This window comes from Scyliorhinus torazame, chromosome 15, assembly GCF_047496885.1.
Source record: "Scyliorhinus torazame isolate Kashiwa2021f chromosome 15, sScyTor2.1, whole genome shotgun sequence".
In the NCBI taxonomy this organism is placed as follows: domain Eukaryota; kingdom Metazoa; phylum Chordata; class Chondrichthyes; order Carcharhiniformes; family Scyliorhinidae; genus Scyliorhinus; species Scyliorhinus torazame.
In genome coordinates this window covers 148,059,252-148,081,258 of record NC_092721.1, presented here as the reverse complement: position 1 = coordinate 148,081,258, position 22,007 = coordinate 148,059,252, and the positions used below count along the sequence as shown (strand labels likewise).

Here is a 22,007-nt window from a genome sequence, read left to right as displayed (position 1 = left end):
CGGCGGGGTGTGTAAAGGGGGGGGCGCACGGTAGCAGCTCACCAACGGGTGGTAGGGCCGGAAGGGGGTGTGTTGTAGGGGCGACGGGTCCTGCAGGGGAGCGGCGCGGGAAGGGGCGTCTGTGGTGGAGGATCCAACGGGTGCCAGATCCCGGAGGGAAACCGTATCTTGCCTGCCGTCGGAGTACTCCACGTAGGCGTAACTGGGGTTGGCGTGGAGCAGTCGGACCTTTTCAACTAGGGTGTCCGTTTTATGGCTCCTCGCGTGCCTCCGGAGAAAAACAGGTCCCGGAGCCGTCAGCCAAGGTGGAAGCGAGACCCCGGAGGTAGACTTCCTGGGGAAGCGAAACAATCGCTCATGAGGGGTCTCATTTGTGGCCGTGCAGAGGAGTGACCTAATGGAGTGTAGGGCATCGGGTAGGACCTCCTGCCAGCGGGTGGTTGGGAGATTTCTCGACCGCAGGGCCAGAAGGACAGCCCTCCACACGGTCGCGTTCTCCCTCTCCACCTGCCCGTTTCCCCGTGGGTTATAGCTGGTCGTTCTGCTCGAGGCGATGCCTTTGCTGAGCAGATACTGATGCAGTTCATCGCTCATGAACGATGTACCCCGGTCGCTGTGGATATAAGCAGGGAAACCGAACAGGGTGAAGATGCTGTGCAGTGCCTTGATCACCGTGGCTGAGGTCATGTCGGGGCAGGGAATGGCGAATGGGAAACGGGAGAACTCATCGATCACGGTGAGGAAATAGGCATAACGGTTGGTGGACGGGAGGGGCCCCTTGAAGTCCACGCTCAGTCGCTCAAAGGGGCCCGAGGCCTTCACGAGCCGAACCTTGTCTGGCCGATAGAAGTGCGGTTTGCACTCCGCACAGACCTGGCAGGCCCTGACCATGGCCTTGACCTCCTTGGTTGAGTAAGGTAGGTTGCGGGACTTGATGAAATGGACGAGCCGTGTAACCTCCGGGTGGCAGAAGTCATTGTGGATGGCTTGCAGGCGGTCCTCCTGCGCGTTGGCGCATGTGCCGCGGGACAGGGCATCTGGGGGCTCGTTGAGCTCCCCTGGACGATACCTGATATCGTACGAGTAGGTGGAGAGTTCGATCCTCCACCTCAAAATTTTATCGTTCTTTATTTTGCCCCGTTGCGTGTTATCGAACATATAGGCGACCGACCGTTGGTCGGTGACGAGGGTAAACCTACCGGCGAGGTAATGTCTCCAGCGCCGCACAGCCTCCACAATGGCTTGTGCCTCCTTTTCGACTGCAGAGTGTCGAATCTCGGAGGCAGTGAGGGTTCGGGAGAAGAACACTACTGGTCTGCCTCCTTGATTGAGGGTAGCAGCCAGGGCGATGTCTGATGCATCGCTCTCTACCTGGAAAGGGATGGTTTCGTCCACCGCGTGCATGGCGGCCTTGATGATGTCGGCCTTGATGCGGTTGAAGGCCAATTGGGCCTCAGCCGAGAGGGGAAAAGTGGTGGTCTTTAGGAGTGGGCGGGCTTTGTCCGCATACTTGGGGACCCACTGGGCGTAATAGGAGAAAAGCCCCAAGCACCGTTTGAGGGCCTTGAGGCTGCGGGGGAGAGGGAGTTCCTTAAGGGGGCACATGCGGTCGGGGTCGGGACCTAGGACCCCGTCTTCCACGACATAACCGAGGATGGCCAGCCGGGTGGTGTGGAAAACGCATTTGCCCTCGTTATAGGTCAGGTTAAGGGCTCGGGCGGTCTGGAGGAACTTTTTGAGGTTAGCGTCATGGTCCTGCTGATCATGGCCGCAGATGGTGACATTGTCCAAGTACGGGTATGTAGCCCGCAAACCGTACTGGTCAACCATTTGGTCCATCGCCCTTTGAAAGACGGAGACCCCATTTGTGACACCAAAGGGGACCCTGAGGAAGTGGAAGAGCCGGCCGGCTGCTTCGAAGGCATTATAGGGGCGGTCTTTTGGTCGGATGGGGAGCTGGTGGTAGGCAGATTTGAGGTCGACCGTGGAAAAGACTCGGTATTGGGCGATCCAATTTACCATTTCCGCGATGCGAGGAAGGGGGTACGCATCAAGCTGCGTGAATCGGTTTATGGCCTGGCTATAATCCACGACCATCCATTTCTTCTCCCCGGACCGGACTACCACCACTTGCGCTCTCCAAGGGCTGTTGCTAGCCTCGATGACCCCCTCTCCCAGTAAACGCTGGACCTCTGACTTGATAAAAGCCATATCTTGGGCACTGTAGCGCCGGCTCCTGGTGGCGACGGGCTTACAGTCAGGAGTGAGGTTAGCGAATAGCGAGGGGGGTGCGACTTTCAGTGTCGCAAAGTAGCACACTGTAAGGGGGGGCAAGGGTCCGCCGAACTTCAGTGTCAGGCTTCGGTGGCTGCACTGGAAATCCAGTCCGAGCAGCAGGGGGGCACAGAGGTGAGGGAGGATATAAAATTTGAAACGGGTGTATTTGGCACCCTGGATCGAGAGATCCGCAATATAGTACCCCGTGATTTGTACCGAGTGGGACCCAGATGCGAGGGCTCTGGTTTGGGATGTGGGATGGGTGCGTAGGGAGCAGCGCCTTACCGTTTCAGGGTGGATAAAGCTCTCCGTGCTCCCGGAGTCGAAGAGGCATGCAGTGTCGTGCCCGTTGACCTGGACCTGCATCATGGAGTCCTGCAGGTGTTTTGGCCGAGTTTGATCGAGGGTGACCGCACCCAGTCGCGGGTAGTCGGAGTCGTAAAATGGCTGCTGCCGTTGGTTGCACGTGTCGGGTCGAGAAGATGGCCGCTCCCATGATTCGCACGAGGCTGATGACGCGTCAGAAGAGGACGTGTCGGGTCGGTGCGCAGCAGCATTGCGAGGCCTTTATTCTTTGTTTTTCTGGCCCCTGGGTCTGGCCAGGCAGACCCTCGCAAAGTGCCCTTTCTTCCCGCAGTCGCTGCAGATCGCAGAGCGGGCTGGGCAGCATGGGCGTGGGTGCTGGCCCTGCCCGCAGAAGTAGCAAGGTGTGCCCCCATGGTGAGCGGGTTGCCGCGTGGCGCAGGCCTGTAATACGGGCGAGTCTGAGGAAGTCCGGGGGGGGCTGGCAGAGTCCGCGGGGTACGTACCCAAGTTGTGTCGGGCCACCTCCAGCGAGGAGGCGAGCGTTAGCGTCTCCTGGAGGTCTTTTGCCCCGTTTTCGAGCAGTCGCTGCCGGATGTAGGTCGAGCGGATGCCGGACACAAAAGAATCTCTGATGTGCAGGTTCATATGGACTTCCCCTGTCACATCCTGATGGTCACAGTCCCTGGCCAGCATGGTGAGTTTCTCAACAAACTCGTCGAGCGATTCCCCCGAGCGCTGCCGGCAGGTAGAGAGCAGATGCCGGGCGTGCACCTCATTGACGGGTTTGACAAACCGCTTGCGGAGCAACTCAATCGCTTCCTCATAACTCGTCGCCTTTTCGAGCGTGGCGGAGATTCTGTGACTCACCCGGGCGTGGAGTAGACGCAGCTTGCGTGGCCCCAGGATGGGAGTCTCTGCGGAGTCCAGGTAGGCCTCGAAGCACCGCAGCCAGTATTTAAAAATTTCCTTTGCCTCCGGCGTTCGTGCTTCCAGATTGAGCTTCTCTGGTTTTAGGCCTGCGTCCATCCTGAATCTAGTTTAGCCTAATAAATTGAGGTACCCTCAATAATGATGCTCGAGATTAAGCTGTAAAGAAGGCTTTATTAGGCTAATAACTATGCTACAGATTTGGACGAGAGCTGACTGCTATACAGACCATGAGGCAGGCCTTTATGTATGGCTCCCAGATGGGCGGAGCCAGAGGCGGAGTCCCCAGGGTTCCAAGCCTGGTCTTAAAGGGGACATCACCTTACATGATGATAAGGCAGTAACAGTTCATCACAATTGCCTTTCTAAATGTCTTAATCAGGGCTCCAGATTATATTAGTTAGTTAGTATGTTACAGTTGGTGGATATACTGCACTGTCACTGTTCTTTCAAAAAAGGCAAACATTTGGACCTCACTTAGAATTGTGATTACAGCCCCAATCAAACATACCACTTATTTTTCCAGAACGATTTATTAACCTAGAATCCTTCAATAGTACACTAGCTAACCACTTCATAGATTATCATAGAATTTACAGTGCAGAAGGACTTGACTCCTGTCTCTCCTTTTTTCATTAGTTAGTATTTACAACAAAAAGAACTTGATGAATCAAAATCAGAAACACAGAAATTTATTTTGATCTGCCTGAATGTTGCAAAAGGGACTTAGCTGTTAGCCTGTCAGCCAAACTTTATCACCTTTTATTTCATTATTGAATGATGCTAACGTGTGATGAAACCGAGTTAAAAGATAGCATTTTGAATTGGAAATTAATTTTAGGTAATTCGATCATTGGGGAATTGGAAGTAAAATGGAGGTGAATATACCGACATGCTCTAACATAATGATTAACTTTATGATTAACCGTTTAAGTATATGGGGAATGACAAAAGGATCCAAAATGAGTTCCATAATTGCATACCACTGTTAGTATTGAGTATATTTTATACCCATACAGTTCTAATTGAATGTAGTTGTTCAATTGAACACTTGTCCTTGCAATATGTAATGACAGCTAGATTAGTAAACCAGTAAGTATCTTCTTCAAATGAGATGCAACAACATGCTGACTGTTTCTTGACACATGTTTAGTTTCAGGTAAATTGGGCTACCTAGTGTCTAGTTTCTTTTCTGTGATTATGTGACCAGAAAGCATTTAGACCTGATGGAGAATTGATCAAAAGTTGAAACGTTATTCCAAAACAGCATCTCTTGTGCCATAGGTCAATTTCTCCCGAACAAAATAATGGGAGCTTCCTGGTGACATCTGTGCTATAATGGCTGTTGCCATATGGTGTCCCCTGCTGTTTGCAAATAGGTGACACTTGCAACATATTTTGTGTCTTGTATGGTTCATTTTCAGGATCAATGTTAGTAATAATGTGAGTAAAGCTGTGTGTGTTTTAAAAATGTGGTTTCAAAATTCAATTGAGCTGTTATTCTACCAGAATAGAGAAATATTTAGCAGAATTGAAACCACAAAATAATTTCACTGTATTTTCTCGAAGTATAAAACATATAGATTATTAAGTGCTTTGCATCTGTATTAATGTGTATTTTTATTGATTATCAGCTTGGCTGAGTGGTAGCACTTTCATCTGAGTATCAGCACAAAATCCTAACTGACACCTTACTTCATTGCAGTTGCAGTGTTAATGTAAGCCTACTTGTGACAATAATAAAGATTATTATTATTATTATTATTATGAAAATCTCAGTACAACCTGTGCTGAGGGAAAGATGAGTGCTATGGACTCTAGATGCAATCCAGCGGCCACACTGCACCTGAAAAGCAGCTTGCTGAGGCGCAGTGTGGCCGATAGAAGCCAGGCGAATTCGCTCCCGTGATCTACCCGGCTTGCAAGGCCTCGCGAGATCTAATGTGATCTTGCGAGACGTTGCAGTGTAAATCCCGCCCATTGTGGGTGGTACCACTTTTTAACAAATCTGCAAATTAAAGAAAGGCAGATAGGCTCACTTTAATGTACAGACTCCTGAGGTATCCGAGGCGTGGGAACAGTCTCCCTCGCCTCGGAGATCTCGAGTGCCCTTCAGCATTGGGTCCACAAATGGGGACCAGACGGAACGGCACTTGTGAGGATCTCCCAGGGGATCCGACTCCCAGGTGCATGCCCTTTGGGCAGGCTGGTACCCTGGAACTGCAGGTGCCAGCTGGCAGGGTGGCAAACACCTGATGTAATATGCTTCTGTGATGTCACAATTTCAGCTTATCGGTGTAGCCAGGACACCGAATGACCGTGGTAATATGATGCAATAATGTCATGATGTTTTGCATTGGAAGATGCTATGCAGAGGAGAGGGTCAACCCATGACAAATTATATATACAATAGCATAGCTTTCAGAGATCTAGAAATTAGTGAAAACCTGATGGGTGAAATTATTTGAAGATAATGAAGGGAATGCACAATGTTTCAAGTTTGAGTGGGGAGGAGACCAAAGGAGCAGGAAGTGAGTGTGATGCTCGAGCTTGCTCACTCAAATGAATTATTGGACTTTGAGAGTTATGAAAGGAGCAGTATTGTAGTGGGTTCTGACGAAAGGTCGCAGACTGAAACGATGGCTGTTTCTCTCTCCACAAATGATGCCAAACCTACTATTTCGGGCAGCACGGTTACATTGTGGATAGCACAAATGCTTCACAGCTCCAGGGTCCCAGGTTCGATTCCGGCTTGGGTCACTGTCTGTGCGGAGTCTGCACATCCTCCCCGTGTGTGCGTGGGTTTCCTCCGGGTGCTCCGGTTTCCTCCCACAGTCCAAAGATGTGCGGGTTAGGTGGATTGGCCATGCTAAATTGCCCATAGTGTCCAAAATTGCCCTTAGTGGTGGGTGGGGTTACTGGGTTATGGGGATAGGGTGGACGTGTGGACCTTGGGTAGGGTGCTCTTTCCAAGAGCCGGTGCAGACTCGATGGGCCGAATGGCCTCCTTCTGCACTGTAAATTCTATGATTCTATGATTTCCAGTATTTTGTTTTGAGTTACGTGCTGTGTTGTGGTATTGTCGTGAGTTTGTGATTGGTCTGTTTTTTCCTGTAATTCCTGCTCTCAGGTTCATGTTTCACTAAATCAGCTACAGGACAATGGTGCACAGTTGCTGTTTGGATTGGTGACATTAAAATCTTTTTTAAAAATGACTGACTCTTTTGAAAATCAAGAAAATATCATTCTAGATGTTTTATTGAGGAGTTGGTCAACTTTTTTATCATCTATTCCTAAGATGTGGGCTTTGCTGGCTCGGCCAGCATTTACTACCCATCACTAATTGCCCTTGAGAAGGTGGCCGTGAGCTACCTTCTTGAACTGCTTGCAGTCCAGGTGGGTGTCGGTACAGGAGTTGCAGGAGAAACAGTGAAGGAAAAGCAATATATTTTCAAGTCAGGATGGTGAGTAACTTGAGGGAATTATGCAGGTGGTGGTGTTCCCATGTGTCTGCTGCCCTGTCCTTCTAGGTGGTAGCGGTCTGAGTTTGGAAAGCGTTGTCTAAGGAGCCTTGGTGAATTCACTGCAGTGTATCTTGTAGATGGTGCACACTGTTTACTCTACATTTCGTTGGTGGAGGGAATGAATATTTGTGGATGGAGTGCCAAACAAACGGGCTGCTTTGTTCTGGATGGTGTTGAGCTTCTCGAGTATTGTTGGTGATGCACTCAACCAGACGAGAGTATCCCATCACACTCCTGATTTGTACCTTGTAGATGGTGGACAGGCTTCAGAGAGTCAGGAGATGAGTTACTCACTGCAGGATTCCTAGCTCCTGACCTCTTGTAGCCAGAGTATTTATATGGCTGGTCCAGTTTAGTTTCTGGTCATTGATAGCCCCCAGGATGTTGATACACTAATTGTTGTGAGCATGTCGCTGCGATTGGAAGTGCATTGCCTGGAGAGATGGTGGAAACCGATTCAGGGAAAACTGGTTAAAGATACTTAGGTAATGCATTTTGGGAGGACTAACAAGGCAAGGGAATACATAGAAACATACACAGAAAATAGAAGCAGGTGGAGGCCGTTCATCCCTTCGAGTCTGCTCCGTTATTCATTGTGATTGTGGCTGATCATCAAGTTCAATACCCTGATCCCGCCTTCCCCCCCGACATCCCTTGATCCCTTTAGCCCCAAGAGCTATATCTAATTCATTCTTGAAATTACACAATGTTTCGGCCTCAATTACTTTTTGTGATAGTGAATTCCACAAATTCACCACTCTCTGCTTGATTAAATTTCTCCTCACCTCAGTCCTAAAAGATTTACCCCTTATCCTCAAACTATGACCCCGAGTTCTGGACTCCCCCATTATCGGGAACATTCTTTCTGAACCCACCCTGTCTAATCCTGTTAGAAATGTATAAGTTGGACTTCCGGGTGCGGCGATGACCAGCTAAGTCGCACGTTTCGGCAGCTCCCGGTGGAATGGACTTTTGGGCTCTTAATAGGAGCCCCAACGGCAATTTTAACGGCTAAAAACACTGTGCGGTAAACCAGAAGAGAATCCCCCCTGGACACGGGTGGAAAAAGGAGAGGAAAGTGGCCGGATTGCGGTGGATCCTCTAGAGCAGCGGCCAGGAAGGCAAGCACAAAGCAAGATGGCGTCGGAAGGTGGCAGTTTAATATGGGGCCCTGACCAACAAGAGTTCCTGCGGCGTTGCGTGGAAGAACTTAAAAAGGAGATGAAGAAGGAGCTGTTGGCCCCGATATTACAGGCGATTGAAGGGCTAAAGGAGGAGCAAAAGACCCAGGAGCAGGAGCTTCGGGTCGTGAAGGCAAAGGCTGCTGAGAATGAGGACGAAATACAGGGCCTGGTGGTGAAGACAGAGATGCACGAGGCACAACACAAAAGGTGTGTGGAAAGGCTGGAGGTGCTGGAGAATAATGCGAGGAGGAAGAATTTAAGGATTCTTGGTCTTCCCGAAGGTGCAGAAGGGGCGGACGTCGGGGCATATGTGAGCACGATGCTTCACTCGTTAATGGGATCGGAGGCCCCGACGGGCCCGTTGGAGGTGGAGGGAGCTTATCGACTTATGGCGCGAAGACCGAGGGCTGGAGAAATTCCTCGAGCCATAGTGGTGAGATTTCTCCGATATAAGGACAGAGAGATGGTCCTCAGATGGGCAAAGAAAACCCGGAGCAGTAGGTGGGAGAACACGGTGATCCGCGTATATCAAGATTGGAGTGCGGAGGTGGCGAGAAGGACGGCAAGCTTTAATCGGGCCAAGGCGGTGCTGCACAAAAGGAAGGTTAAATTTGGAATGCTGCAGCCGGCAAGACTGTGGGTCACACATCAAGGGAAACACCACTACTTTGAAACGGCAGAAGAGGCGTGGACATATATTGTCGAGGAGAATCTGGAATAAGCGGGCTAGAAAAAGAACGTTTGGGACAAAGTGGTGGGGTGACTACGTGGGGTGAAGGGGGGGGGGAAATGGGGGAAGAGATGATTTCCCAAGTTGTTTATCCTGCGACCCTGTAACTTTTCTCTCTTCCCCATGTCGTGGGGGAGGGGGGGAGGGAGGATGAGGAGCTGGGGGCGCCGGCCATTGAGGGCGGGGCCAAATGGGAAGCGCGGGCTTTGTTCCCGCGCTATGGTAATCATGGCGGGAACAGGGAAGCAGGAAGGAGGGGGCCTCGCACAGTGGGGGCCGAGGTCACGGGGGGAAGCCGAAGTCGGCCAGAGTTTGCTGACTTCTGGGAGCAACATGGAGGGTGCAATTACGCTAGAAAGGGATCTAGCGGGGGGGGGGGGGGTTAGCTGGGTTGCTGCTGCTGGGGAGAAGGGGGAGCTGATATGGGGTGGGGTGGTCGGGGCGGGAGGGCACCGTTGGGGGAGATACGGCTACGTGGGAACCGGGTGAGGAGCTGGATTGAAAAAGGAGATGGCTAGTCGACAAGGGGGGGGTAAAGAGCCCCCCAACCCGGCTGATCACGTGGAATGTGAGAGGGCTGAACGGGCCGATTAAGAGGGCACGGGTACTCGCACACCTAAAAACACTTAAGGCAGATGTGGCTATGCTGCAGGAGACGCATCTGAAATTGATAATAGACGCAAAAAACAGGGGGGTGGCTATATTAGTGGGGAAGCGGGTAATGTTTGAGGCAAAGACCATAGTGGCGGATAGTGGGGGCAGATACGTGATGGTGAGTGGCAGATTGCAAGGGGAGGCGGTGGTTTTAGTGAACGTATATGCCCCGAACTGGGATGATGCCAATTTTATGAGGCGTATGTTGGGACGCATCCCGGACCTAGAGGCGGGAAAGTTGGTAATGGGTGGAGATTTTAATACGGTGCTGGACCCGGGGCTGGACAGATCGAGGTCCAGGACCGGAGGGAGGCCGACTGCAGCTAGGGTGCTCAAGGACTTTATGGAGCAGATGGGAGGAGTAGACCCCTGGAGATTTAGTAGACCTAGGAGTAAGGAGTTTTCGTTTTTCTCCTAAAAGTCTATTCACAGATAGACTTTTTTGTTTTGGGAAGGGCACTGATCCCGAAGGTGACGGGGACGGAGTACACGGCTATAGCTATTTCGGACCACGCTCCACATTGGGTGGACCTGGAGATAGGGGAGGAAAAAGAACAGCACCCACCCTGGAGAATGGACATGGGATTATTGGCAGGTGAGGGGGTGTATTGAAAGGTACTTGGAACTCAATGACAATGGGGAGGTTCAGGTGGGAGTGGTCTGGGAGGCGTTGAAGGCTGTGGTTAGAGGGGAGCTGATATCTATCAGGGCACATAAAGGAAAGCAGGAGGGTAGGGAAAGGGAGCGGTTGTTGAAAGAACTTTTGAGGGTGGACAGACAATATGCGGAGGCACCGGAGGAGGGACTGTACAGGGAAAGGCAAAGGCTACATGTAGAATTTGACTTGTTGACTACGGGTAATGCAGAGGCACAATGGAGGAAGGCACAGGGTGTACAGTACGAATATGGGGAGAAGGCGAGCAGGTTGCTGGCCCACCAACTGAGGAAAAGTGGAGCAGCGAGGGAGATAGGGGGGGTGAGAGATGAGGAGGGAGAGATGGAGCGGGGAGCGGAGAGAGTGAATGGAGTGTTCAAGGCCTTTTGTGAAAGATTATATGAAGCTCAGCCCCCGGAAGGGAAGGAGAGAATGATGTGCTTTCTGGATCAGCTGGAATTTCCTAAGGTGGAGGAGCAAGAGAGGGCGGGACTGGGAGCACAGATTGAGACGGAGGAAGTAGTGAAAGGGATTGGAAGTATGCAGGCGGGGAAGGCCCCGGGACCAGACGGATTCCCAGTGGAATTTTATAGGAAATATATGGACTTGCTGGCCCCGCTACTGATGAGAACCTTTAATGAGGCTAGGGAAAGGGGGCAGCTGCCCCCGACTATGTCAGTGGCATCGATATCGCTCCTCCTAAAGAAGGAAAAAGACCCGCTGCAATGCGGGTCCTATAGGCCCATTTCCCTCCTGAATGTGGATGCTAAGATTCTGGCCAAGGTAATGGCAACGAGGATAGAGGATTGTGTCCCGGGGGTGGTTCATGAGGACCAAACTGGGTTTGTGAAGGGGAGACAGCTGAACACAAATATACGGAGGCTGCTAGGGGTAATGATGATGCCCCCACCAGAGGGGGAAGCGGAGATAGTGGTGGCGATGAATGCCGAGAAAGCATTTGATAGAGTGGAGTGGGATTATTTGTGGGAGGTGCTGAGGAGATTTGGCTTTGGAGATGGGTATATCAGATGGGTACAGTTGCTGTATAGGGCCCCGATGGCGAGATGGACGTGGTCACGAATGGTCACGAGGGTTTGATTATTTTCGGCTCCATAGAGGGACGAGGCAGGGATGTCCTCTGTCCCCGTTATTGTTTGCACTGGCGATTGAGCCCCTGGCCATAGCATTGAGGGGTTCCAGGAAGTGGAGGGGAGTACTCAGGGGAGGAGAAGAACACCGGGTATCTCTGTATGCGGATGATTTGTTGTTGTCTGTGGCGGACCCGGCGGAGGGGATCCCAGAGATAATGCGGATACTTGGGGAGTTTGGGGATTTTTCAGGGTATAAATTGAATTTGGGGAAAAGTGAGTTGTTCGTGGTGCATCCAGGGGAGCAGAGCAGGGAAATAGAGGATTTACGGTTGAGGAAGGGAACAAGGGACTTCCGGTACTTGGGGATCCAGATAGCCAAGAATTGGGGTACATTACACAGGCTTAATTTAACGCGGTTGGTGGAACAGATGGAGGAGGACTTTAAGAGATGGGACATGGTGTCCCTGTCACTGGCAGGTAGGGTGTAGGCGGTTAAAATGGTGGTCCTCCCGAGATTCCTTTTTGTGTTTCAGTGCCTCCCGGTGGTGGTCACGAAGGCTTTTTTCAAGAGAATCGAGAAGAGTATTATGAGTTTTGTGTGGGCCGGGAAGACCCCGAGAGTGAGGAGGGGATTTTTGCAGCATAGCAGGGACAGGGAGGGGTTGGCACTACCGAGCCTAAACGACTATTACTGGGCCGCCAATGTTTCAATGGTGTGTAAGTGGATGGGAGACGGGGAGGGAGCGGCGTGGAAGAGATTGGAGAGGGCGTCCTGCAGAGGGACTAGCCTACAAGCAATGGTGACGGCACCGTTGCCGTTCTCACCGAAGAAATACACCACAAGCCCGGTGGTGGTGGCTACATTGAAAATTTGGGGGCAGTGGAGACGGCATTGGGGAAAGACGGGAGCCTCGGTGCGGTCCCCAATAAGAAATAACCATAGGTTTGTTCCGGGGAGAATGGATGGGGGATTTGGAGCATGGCAAAGAGCTGGGGTAGTACAATTGAGAGATCTGTTCATGGATGGGACGTTTGCGAGTCTGGGTGCGCTGACGGAAAAATATGGGTTGCCCCAAGGGAATGCATTTCGGTATATGCAACTGAGGGCTTTCGCGAGGCAACAGGTGAGGGAATTTCCACAGCTCCCGACGCAGGAGGTGCAGGATAGAGTGATCTCAGAGACATGGGTGGGGGATGGTAAGGTGTCGGACATATATAGGGAAATGAGGGACGAGGGGGAGATCATGGTAGATGAGCTGAAAGGGAAATGGGAAGAAGAGGTGGGGGAGGAGATTGAGGCGGGGCTGTGGGCTGACGCCCTACGTAGGGTAAACTCATCGTTCTCGTGTGCCAGGCTAAGCTTGATACAATTCAAGGTTCTACACGGCGCATTTGACTGGAGCACGGCTCAGTAGATTTTTTGGGGTAGAGGATAGGTGTGGGAGATGCTCGAGAAGCCCAGCGAATCACACCTACATGTTCTGGTCATGCCCGGCACTACAGGGGTTCTGGGTGGGGGTGGCAAAGGTGCTTTCGAAGGTGGTGGGAGTCCGGCTCCAACCAAGCTGGGGGTTGGCTGTATTCGGGGTTGCAGAAGAACCGGGAGTGCAGGAGGCGAGAGAGGCTGATGTTTTGGCCTTTGCGCCCCTAGTAGCCCGGCGCAGGATATTGTTAATGTGGAAGGAAGCCAAACCCCCGGGTGTGGAGACCTGGATAAACGACATGGCAGGGTTTATAAAGTTAGAACGGATCAAGTTCGTATTAAGAGGTCCGGCTCAAGGGTTCACCAGGCGGTGGGAACCGTTCATCGACTACCTCACAGAAAGATAGAGGGAATGGAAAAGAAGAAGACAACAGCAGCAGCCGAGGGGAGGGGGGGGGGGGAGGGAGGAACTGGACGGACTCTCAGAGATGTCATTGTATATGTATAGACACTTGTTATAGGTAATGTATATTGGATTGTATCTTTGGAGAGTAACTATTTTTGACAAGGCAGTTGCCACTTGGTTTTGTTTTTGTTTTTTGTTTATATATTATTTATTTATTTGTTTAAAATTGGCCACGGTTATTTATATTGCTTTGTTGTTGTTCAAAAGAAAAACTATGTACTGTTATGTTTGGCCACAAAATTTTGAATAAAATATATTAAAAAAAAAGAAATGTATAAGTTTCTGTAAGATCCCCTCTAAATTTTCTCAACTCCAAAGAATATAATCCTAATCTACTTAGTCTTTCCTCATATGGCAGTCCTGCCAGCCCAGGAATCAGCCTGGTAAACCTTTGTTGCACTCCATCCATAGCAAGAACATCGTGAGGTTATCCACTTTGGTAGCAAAAACAAGAAGACGCACTGAGACCTGGGTTCCTCGTACGCCAATCACTGAAGGTAAGCATGTAGGTACAGCAGGGGGTAAAGAAGGCAAATGGTATGCTGGCCATCATTGCAAGAGGATTTGAGTACATGAGCAGAGATGTCTTGCTGCAATTAAACAGGGCCTAGGTGCTGTTTACTGGAATATTGCGTGCAGTTTTGGTCTCCTTATCTGAGGAAGGATGTTTTTGCTGCAGAACGAATGCAGCAAAGGTTTACCAGACTGATTCCTGTGATGGCGGGACTGACGTATGAGGAGAGATTGAATCGGTTAGGATTGTATTCGCTGGAGTTCAGGAGAATGGGGGGGGGGAAATCACACAAGCCTATAAAATTCTAACAGGATTGGACAGGATAGATATAGGAAGGATGTTCCCGATGATGGGTGTGTCCAGAACCAAGGGTCATACTCTGAGGATACGGGGTAGACCATTTAGGACAGAGATGAGAAGAAAATGGGGAGCCTGTGGAATCCGTTACCATGGAACGTAGTTGAGGCCAAAACATTGTGGGCGCGATTCTCCCAGCCCCGGGCTGGAGAATCACCGCAATCACGCCACGCCGGCGCGTGATTCTCCGAGGTGTGGAGAAATTGCCGCCATTTGCGCTGGCGGGTTTGGTGTGGCAGCGGTCGAGGGCTGCTGTACGAGGCCGGGCTGCCGATTCTCCGGCCCGGATGGGCCGAACGGAAAAAGCAGAGTCCCGCTGGCGCCTTCCACACCTGGTCGCTGGTTTACAGTGTCATTATCTGATACAGACACTTGATTTATCAGTTTCCTTATTCTCCTTCCTGTCATTTTCTCTTGTTCTTGATTTCCCCCGTGCTCTGAATCCCTACATAGGTTCCCATCCCTCTGCCAAATTAGTTTAAACCCCTCCGAACCGCTCTGGCAATTACCCCCGCAAGGATATCAGTAACAGCCCTGCCCAGGTGTAACCCATCCAGTTTGTATATCTCCTCCAGAACCGGTCCTAATGCCCAGGAATCTGAAACCTTCCCCCTCGCACCATCTCTTCAGCCACATATTAATCTAATATATCATACAATCTCTATTCTGATTAGCACGTTTCACTGATAGTAATCCTGAAATCACTACCTTTGAGGTCTGACTTCTCCACTTTATTCCTAATTGTCTATATTCCACATTTAGGACCTCATATACAATGAATGGTCAGATCTGAGGAAGTACTGAGGATCAAAACGACCTTGGTGTGCATGTCCCAGATCTCGGAAGACAGCAGGACAGGTAGATAAGGTGGTTCCGAAGGCTTATGGGAATTTTGCCTTTATTAACCGAGGCATTGAATATAAGAGCAAGGAGGATATGTTGGAGCTGTATAAAATGCTGGTTAGCCCAGCTGGAGTAATGTGTGCAGTTCTAGTCACCACACTATAGGAATGAACCGATTGCACTGGAGAGGGTGCAAAGGAGATTCACCTGGATGTTGCCTGGGCTGGAGTGTTTCAGCTATCAAGAGAGACTGGATAGCCCGGGGTTGTTTTCCCTGGAGCAGAGAAGGCTCAGAGTAAATCTTATTACGGTGTATAAAATTATGAGCGACATAGATAGGGTGGATAGGAAGATACTTTTGGCCTTAATGGAGGGGTCAATAACCAGGGGGCATAGATTTAATGTAATAGGCAGGAGGTTTAGAGGAAATGTGAGGGAAAACCTTTTCACCTAGAGGGTGGTTGGAATCTGGAACTCACTGCCTGAAAGGGTAGTAGAGGTGGGAACCCTCACAGCTTAGTATTTAGATGATCACTTGAAATGCCATAGCATTCAACGTTACGCGCCAAATGCTGGAAAATGGGATTAGAATATAAATAGGTGCTCGATGGCCAGCACGGACGCAATGGGCCGAAGGGCCTCTTTCCATGCTGTAAAAATTCTATGACTTGAGGGAAAGATATTTGCAGACCTGTGGATCGATCGGATAGCTCTATCAAGGAGCTGCATAAGCACAATGGATGGAATTGCCTCCTTTTGCATTGTATCATTCTATGGTTTTATGTTCCATCCTATTCATCACATAGTCACTTTCCATTGAGGATCTGCTTAAACTACACTGAGATTACCACCACTATATGCCTCTTGAATGCCGCCATTGCTGTCAATGAGTGCACTACCATTTCCTTCCTCATTGATGATCATAACCTTGTCTAGATTATCTTGTATACTGTAAAATTGCCCTTAGTATTGGGTGGGGTTACTGGGGTATGGAGATAGGGTGGAGCTGTTGACCTTGGGTAGGGTGCTCTTTCCAAGAGCCGGTGCAGACTCGATGGTCCGAATGGCCTCCTTCTGCACTGTAAACTCTTATGATTCTATGATTCACGAGGCAACCATAACTCTTGTACAAAAAATGTAATTAATTATCTGCATCTGTGTTTTCTGCCTAAGCAACATATCTGAAGGATTTAGTTTATACTTCTATTTCTGTTCATATGGTTTTATCTTGGAAATCCATCACAGGAAATAAACTGCTTTGTATGTTTTTTTATCTGAGCATGTTGGTTCTACACCTTGCTTTGGAAGACAATCAAATGGTGGCATCAATCTTTACTCTATTTTTTGAAGATTAAAATTTCCTTGCTCCAAAAACTGCAGTGACAACAAACATGACTCTTTGAGAAAGTAATTACACTGGTGATCAGAAACAGTTGCATTTGGTCATTCTGGTTTGGTATTAGCTACAGGCTCCTTGACATAAATTTAAATCATGTTTGAGTAATATTAATCAAATACTCAAAGATACAGTCGATTTAACAACATTCAAGACTTGAATCAACATAGGAACTTGGGTAGACCACTTGGACTCTTTCACATTTCCACCAATTAATTGGGTCATTGGGCAGCACGGTGGCATGGTGGTTAGCACTGCTGCCTCATGGCGTCAGAGACCCGGGTTCGATTTTGATCTGGGTGTCTGTCTGCGTCAGTTTCCTCCTGGTGCTCTGGTTTCCTCCCAGTCCAAAATGTGCAGGTTAGGTTGATTGGACATTGCTGAATTATCCAAAACATCAGGTGGGGTTAGTGGGTTACAGGGATAGGGTGGGGGCATGGGCCTAGGTAGGATATTCTTTCAGTGGGCCGTAGCAGACCGATAGACTGAATGGCCTCCTTGTGCACTTTGGTGATTCTATGACTCTGGTTGATCTTTACCTCACCTCCAGTTACCCATCTTTGTTCTGTAATAGTTTTATCAATCATAAATCTGTCTCAGTTTTGAACTTTTCAATTGGCTTAGCCTTGACATCTGTGGTTAAATCAGAGCTTTATATCATTGTAGCATAACTTCCAGCCATCTGCATTCCAGTTCCCCTGGGATACAATCAATTCAACATTTTTTGCATCTGTTCACTACCTTTAAGTTATTCCTGCACCTGCTCCTATCTCTGCTCCTCCACAGTTCTAGAAAATAATCTGATCTATTTTTCTTGGGTACAAACTGGATGACCTCACTTGCCGTCATTGAACTCCATTTGCCCATTCACATAATCTATCAATGTCCCTTAGAGCATTTTTCCTCCCATCTACACTACTTATTCCGGCACCTAACTGAACATTGTCAGAAGATGTGGGCATGTGGCTCTCTAAATATAGTGGTAAGCCTGGCATAATGCATATCCCTGTGAGATGCATTAAGCTGCATCTTGTAAATTACAGTACATGCCCATTATTCCTACTCCATCTTCATATTTTCTAATCAATTCGCTACTCATCATAATTTGTTTTTCCTCTTCTACTAATGCAATACAACAACCCCTGGTCATGGGAATAGATGGATCGCTTTTCACTCTGAGCTGATGCTATTCAATAGAAAGTGAACAGTCACCTTGGTTGACCTTCAATACAGAACTTTCTCCTGCATTCTCAACTCTGCTCAACTGAGATTGAGAGGTTATTGTTTGGAAAGAGCATCCTTAGTCCTGGAGCAGTGTGTTAATACACAGCTGGATCTATTTACCATATTTTGTCATTTGTTCTTCCTGAACTAACTGCTTGAGCCATTACTTTGTTTTTTGAAATTGCAATGATAAAATTTTTGACTGCTCGGAATATTAGAATATGTGTTTACAGTAGTAGCTGCTGATCCATTATGTTGTTAGACTAACAGAAATTATGATTGAATCAGTCCCATTGCTCAGTATAAAGCTGACCGATGGACTGATTGGTATAAGCTGCAACAAGGTTACTGCCTGTGGATCCCAAGATACTAGGAAGGGAATCCTTAATATTACATTAGTTGTCTATTTAAGTATTTCTTATCAGCCCTGCATAATTTATTACACTCATAGAGTGAAAAAGTATTTGGTCAGGCATGCTCTTGCAAAGCAACCATTTATATCGCAGTGACACCGACAGTTCACTGATGCAGCTTGCACTTCCATCAATGCTGGTCTTCCCATTGGTCTGGCAAAATTATCTCTTTTGCATTAATAGCCCTTTTGTTGTCCTGAAGGTTATTTATTTTGCAAACCTGAAAGTCTGCTGATAGCTGTGTGCGCCTGCCCCACATCCATTGAACAAAGCCTGGCCGTCAGTCATTGTTTACAGAGCATTGTGCTGCTCTCAGCAGCATAATTTATTGTGAGCGCAGCCCCACAGTTTTATCAAACTTTAAACATCTGCCATCGGCAAAACATAAATTCTGTTCACTTAAAGTTACTGAGTGCTTTCTTGTCTGAACACTAGGAACTGGTTGTTCATCTTCGGGCTACGAGAAAGCTGATGATGAGATGTCTGGAACTACATCTCCAGAGCCAGATCAAGCAGGCCGAGTTATTAATATCAATCTGCCTCAGATAACTAAATTCTGTGACAACCATGTCAGGTAAGAAAGTCTTGTAAACTTTGAAAATTCTGTGTGTGAATGTTAGGATGTTTACAGTCTTATGAAGGGGTAAGCTTCATTTGTTTTCTCCACAGAATTGTAGAGTTTGAATTATTTATTGACTTACAAGTGTGTGCCTGATTCCAATATGCAGTGTTAATTAATAGAAAGAAGTAAGACTTTGTGCCTGTGAATGAAATGAAATGAAATGAAATGTGAGGAGCAAACCTAATTTCATGTCCTGCACAAGAACTCGGTTTCTTCAAGGGATACAAAATCAAGCTTGGCATGAAGATTGTTGAGCAAAAAGTGATTTTAGTGGCAGAAAGAATGTCAAATGTTGCATTGCATTGAAGAATAAATACTTGCAGTATTGCTGATTTCACCTACTAATATGTGCTATTTAAATAAAATGTAATAGAAGCAGAGTTGTAGATTATCTCTGAACTCCCTGATTATCAGGCGTTTCAGGTCAATTCCGGTTTGTATTTGGATGCAGTTAATTCTGCGATTGGAGCACTATTCTGTGGAAATAAAATTGCGTTCCCCTTTTAGGCAGTAGGTTTTTGAACTGGGTTCGAGTGGCTAAGCGTGCAAGGACCGTAAACATGATTGGAGGTTTCTCTTTTTTTAACTTAGAAGTATGTTTTTCTGTTGCTGTAAACTAATTTAAAAAGGTATTTTCTGCAATAATTGGATAGCTCATGGTGTCTTACTGATGTTGGGACCGGGAGACATTTGGGAGTGTATCAGTGTTTGAAAGAGGTATCAAATATGCAAGTCTCAAAACCACTGTTTTATGTTTACTGCACAATGTGCTTTATGGTTGGTGAGTTTTGGATAGAGATGGCAGGAGGAGCGGCAACTTGCTATGGAAATGAGTATTGCACTGAAGACCTGCTTGCAGTCTTGGGAAGGCAACTGGAAACATTGCAAGAGATAAATGACTTATTATAAGATAAGCAGAAATCTGAACACATGGGGTTTAGATTGTAATTTCCCATTTGCAGATCTTTGAATTTCAAGTTCAGATTCATTTCCTTCAGTAAGAGACTAGCACATTTTGTTTCTGTGGGATACTAAACAAGTACTTAAACTTCTGATACTACACTTAAATATCTCCAGAGAACAAATGGAGTAACTTTGGTTAATAATTGAAGTTATAATGCTGGGAAAGGATTCTAAAAGTCAGGGAAATATGAATCTCTATGACTGAATGGTACCTTCTATGCTTTTCCTAGGTGTTATATATTGTACGGCAGAGTGAATATTCCCAGAATGCTGGATATCTGGGAATGATTACAATGCTTTTAGTTGATCAGAAACAAAAAAAGAAGCAAAAATTTCATTTATACTATACTCTCATTACCTCAAAGTCTTCAGCCAATAAAGTACTTTTGAAGAATAGTCACTATTGTAGTGGAGAGAAACGTCGTGCCCATTTTGTACACAGCAAAGTTCCAGAACCACAGTGTGAAAATGACCAGATAATGGGCGTGAGCTACCGGCCTCATACATCTTCGGACCCGACCTGAGGACTCTCTTATAGGTGATCTGGGGCTTTGGGGGGGGTTTGGGCGTCACGCCAGGGGGTCATGAAATCGGGACACCATTTAAAAATGGGATCCCGACCTCTTCGTGCACTGAGGAGTTCTGGCGAATGGAGCTCCTTAGTGCAGGAAACGGGACTAAGTGCAGCCTCGGCGGGGTGTTCCCAATAGATAACAGTCTGTTTCTCGGCACTGCGAGTGCTGGGCAGCACCCGGCTAAATGCGCTCATCACGGACACTGTTCCAATTTTGATAGATGTGCCCCATATATTTTACTGGTGATGGTGGAGGAATGAATATTAGCCAGAACCATCTTCCTGCTCTTTAGAGAATGTCAAGGAATCTTTACTATCTACCTGGGTGAGTAGATATGCCTCAGTTTAACAACTCCTGAAAGGCTGGAACCCTGACACTGCTGAGGCTTGAACCCACAACCTTCTCACTAAGAGGCAGGATTGTTATCACTAAGTCACACTGACACCAAATTGCTCAGCTCAGGTATTAAAATATATTAGTGCAAAGTATATGAGGGAGAAACATCTAAACTGTAAGAAATCAGATTACAACCTTGACATGATTTTCCTGGTGTGTCTCATTCACCTTAATAATTTTTCTTGTTTGTTTGGAATTCATTTTTTAAAAAGTCAGTTTAATCAGAGCAGAAGTTCCAAATGCCATATATTTGTCTTAATGTGCTAGCAATGTCATTCGATGTGTGAATTATAATTTTTTTGTTACCTGAACACGAGCAACTAAAATGAAATGGTACTCTAATAAATTAGGATGAAGTTCCATCAAACCAGGAACAGTGTAAACAATAGAAGAACCCCATAGAACTGATGCTTTACCAGAAAAGCATCGGAGATATCTCAGTAAAAACCTCAACTGAGCAATTTGATGGAGAAATTGGAGATGCTCGTAAAATTAAGTGGAACTAGCCTGAAGGAGTTTTAATGAGGAAGTGAACTGTGAAGTTGGCTATGCCATTGATGGCATTTGGTAAACTAATAGTTTAGGAAATGGAAGTCTTGATGCAATCACGTCTGATTAAGTTGAATTTGAGAGGTAATGGCCACATATGGGTGCTGCAATGTAATCGCTTTATTTCTGCAGTGTACATCTTAAGTAGATTCTCTGGAATTGCATGATTCACTAGAACTGATTTTAAAAAGAAAAGAACATTGCTCAATCCTTTATGAGCATTTGCTATTGCCTATCCAGCATACTTAATTCTGAAGCCAAGTTTTAACGCTTGATTCATATCTGATTTTTGTTTCAAAAGAACCACTGTCACTTCAGAAAGAGTAGAAAATTGGCTCAATTTGTTCATTTCAAAGCATTAGTTACTTTGTATGTTTTGAAACCATGTTTGTTTTGCAACAGTATCTATATTCAGGAAGTTCTGGTATAATCTTTTGATAAAGTGGCTTTAATTTTTGAGCACAACTAGTTTTTATTGTGTGTATATTGGGATTAGCTGAACATCGAGATATGTTTTGTAACAACTATGCAATTTCAGTTGTTTTCCATCAGCTATGCCCTTGTTTCTACAGAAAATCTTTATTACAAGGCTTCAAAGTTAAGGCTACAGTAAGTACTTCTACCTTTAGAGAATTAGAAACTGTTACATTGTGCTCACACCCAGGCCCATGGTGTCACCCTCAACATATCAATTTCATGCAGCCAGCTGCAACTCAGAAGCAAACTTGTTGAGATTCACTAATAGGAATGGTTAGAAAAAGCTGCGAATTGTGGATCTTCCCAACCTTACTGAAAACCAGTGGATCTGTTGGTGGCACTTGATGCAATATAAACACAGTTAAGTGTCACTGGATCATTGGAAGCAGGATGATTGAGCTCGCAAGTGAGCCAAGTTACTTCTGCAGATCCTCAGCACGA

The 22,007-nt window shown here is 47.3% G+C and overlaps 1 protein-coding gene across 4 annotated transcripts in view; it reads left to right on the top strand.

Annotated features, from left to right (window-relative positions):
- Positions 1 to 22,007, top strand: part of atp8a2 (ATPase phospholipid transporting 8A2) — an 890,601-nt gene that overhangs the window by 138,373 nt on the left and 730,221 nt on the right. For 2 of the 4 annotated variants that reach the window (XM_072476889.1, XM_072476890.1), the window contains exon 2: positions 18,420 to 18,558. In XM_072476889.1, the coding sequence (XP_072332990.1) occupies positions 18,420 to 18,558 (139 nt within the window). Of the gene's footprint in view, positions 1 to 18,216; positions 18,315 to 18,419; positions 18,559 to 22,007 lie in introns of those variants that run through there. The other 2 variants (XM_072476891.1, XM_072476892.1) reach the window with 2 other exon arrangements.